Source organism: Pinus tabuliformis, chromosome 4_2, assembly GCF_031772625.1.
Source record: "Pinus tabuliformis cultivar Carrire ecotype Pingquan chromosome 4_2, CPIR1, whole genome shotgun sequence".
NCBI lineage: Eukaryota > Viridiplantae > Streptophyta > Pinopsida > Pinales > Pinaceae > Pinus > Pinus tabuliformis.
This window is the reverse complement of record NC_142304.1, coordinates 192,731,061-192,733,808: the sequence shown is the minus strand read 5'-3', so window position 1 is coordinate 192,733,808 and position 2,748 is coordinate 192,731,061. Positions and strand designations below refer to the sequence as shown.

The 2,748-nt window shown below is 43.7% G+C and overlaps 1 protein-coding gene across 1 annotated transcript; it reads right to left on the bottom strand.

Annotated features, from left to right (window-relative positions):
* Positions 1 to 262: 262 nt before the first annotated feature.
* On the bottom strand, positions 263 to 787 carry LOC149168800 (uncharacterized). The gene has a single exon (XM_089424979.1). It carries the CDS (start codon positions 785 to 787, stop codon positions 263 to 265), a length of 525 nt encoding a protein of 174 aa, XP_089281105.1.
* Positions 788 to 2,748: the final 1,961 nt, after the last annotated feature.

Sequence of the window (2,748 nt, the reverse complement as noted above, 5' to 3'; positions counted from 1 at the left end):
CAAAAGAAGTAAATATGGGGAGTGAAAGAGTACCCGAGACCGTACCAGCTTCAGCTGCCGAGCGAGCCCTGGTCCTTGGCGGAGAGGGTTGCCGCAGTCCCGGATCGACCGCAGGTGAGGTTGTCGCTGGGGGCAGTCCCGAAGAGGTAGGTCGAGTGGTAATAGGAGATGTCGTTCTGGTTGGAGCCGGTGTAACCCTCGGAGATTCCTCTGCTTTCTTGATGAGTGGACAATCCTTGATGAGGTGCCCAACTTTGTGACATCACCTACATCGGAAGGGGACTCCTTCATAATCAAGGATCTGCACCCTGATACATCTTCCCCACTGTAGTGTGATCTGTTCTTCGAGTCCATCACGGGTGTCTAAATGTACCAATATACGCGCTAGGGTTCGGTTCCTTGATTCAACAAATGTGCGATCGTAATCCAGGTATGTACCCAGGGCATTCCCGATCCTAATGAAGACTTCTTCGGCCCAAAACTGCAGTGGGAGGCCAGGCAGGCGCACCCATATCGGTCCGGCTCCGATCTGTTCGCGTTCTGGATCAAAAAGGGGGCTCCATCTCTTGAGGAGGACCGGGGCCATTTCAATATGCCAGTATCTAGCCAGAACCAGATTTGTGTGACTTTCCTTGGTGAAATGTAGGGAAAACCATCCTCTGGGGAGAACATGGACCACAGGAAGGTCGAATAGAACACCACGCCAGATTTCCTTCACCCATTGTGTGAGCCGTTTCGCTGAGTATGCCCTGCCCCGGACATGCCCTACCAGTACAGTGTTAGCCATGTCCATGAGATCGCTGAGAGATGTGGATTCGTCGAATCTAATGGTGATGTCTTTAGCCGTAGCCTTGATGCACTTGGTCTTTTTCTTGCAGGTGCGAGGAGCCTACGGGTGGTCCACCAGGGGATTAGTTATACCTTCCAGAGATGAGGGTTTTGCGGGCTTGATTTTAACAGCAGGTGTTTCAAAGTAGCCGGAAGGGCGGGTTCCCGAAGATGATGGAATTGTTGCAGAGGGTACCGGCGGGCTGGGTGAGAGCGCCAAAAGGAGAGGGTAGGAGAGCGGATTAAATGAGGGCGAAGGGGGAGTGTGTGTAGCCAGAAAATGGAGTGAGACCGGTGAGAGCGGGGGCACCTCAAATAACGGGGAATTGATAGGGTTCGTTCCTGCAATAGACTGAGAAGTGCAGTGAGCAGGCAGCGAGACGGTGGGCGGGTACTGCGGCACATCCGGCGCATTCACTGATGAAGAAGGTGGGGACTGAGAGCGAGCAGTGAAACTAGGGTTCCCGAATATAACCTTGTCTGGTGTAGGTTCCTCCGAGTAGTCCACCGCCTCTAGCTCCATAATGTCTGCCATAACTGTCTCCTGAACGGTGACCGAAAGCGACGGGTGGAGAATCCAATGGTGGAGTTGATGCTAGAGTGTCCCAGAGCAGTGACCGCGACGGTGATGCTGTGCAATATCTGTAAAAACCCTAGCCGCGTCGATGCTGCAGTCAATCTCAGTGAAACCCTTTAGCCGAGACCTTCATGTGTGCGTGCCATCAGAGCTCCAACTCCACTTACAAAAAATTCAAATTTTCTTATATGAATGCCTGAGTAAAGTAGATAAATTACTTCACTACCAACATTGGTACCAATGCCATACAATATTATGGAGTGTTTAGAACATAGAATAAAAAAACAAAGACTCTATACAAAATTATTGGAAAAGGAAAGAAAACCTTGATACATAACTTGCCTAAACAAATAATTTCCATAGCAGACACACTAATATAATTTTTGTGACTATTTAATATAAGACGGGGAACAAGAATGTAAAGGTTTAATAATCAATATAGCTAAATGGGGGCAATGAGAATTACTATACATTAATTATGCACATGTAAAGGAATAAGAGAGTAAATTTAGTAACTATTAACCAGAGAAGCCATTTCTGGGCTGAATTCAAAATCTATAGAAATTTGACCATAAGTCATCGCTAGAAATACTATCAAAATAGAATTTTTAACAAAGAAAGAAAATTGCAATGAGATGATAACACTAGAGAGGAAAAAATATTCCTAATACAATAAATTAAGGAAATATATTCACATCACCATAGTTAGGAAGAAAATATGAGATTACATCTCTTCAAAGAATTAAATGGACATAGAATTTCTAGTGGGAATAAATGGACATAGAATTTCCGGTGGGAATATATGAGTCCTGTTTTAGCGGTGTAATCCCCTCTTAAATATATGTATACATGAAATAGGTAAAAAAAAATCAATATGCATAAATAGATGCAGATCTTAAGTCTGTGGTTAGGTTGGAAAGAACAAAAATAAATCAGTAGTGACCCTAGTAACGAAGAAATTACACCAAATATGAGAAAGAGCACCATTATCTCCTTATGCATGAAACACTGTTGAGAAGTAGAGGCTATACGGGATTACCAACCTGGGCATTACTATGAGAATTTCGCTAATTAAATAAAACATTCAAACTATCGTTGGAACTTTCAAGAAAACCCCTTGAATCTACAAGCGTTGGAGGTACCTACAGAAGAGAAAGATAGAACTAGTGCCAACCCTGCTGGAGAAATAGAGTAATATAATTAAGTAGAAAATGGTTAAAAACATCCAAATCAAATTGGTTACCTGATGAAGTGTATTATACTGTCGAGAACACATTATCTTCCTAGGAATGTTTAGCGTAGAAACGAAAAAAAATTGTTACTTCACATATAGCTTCCCTATA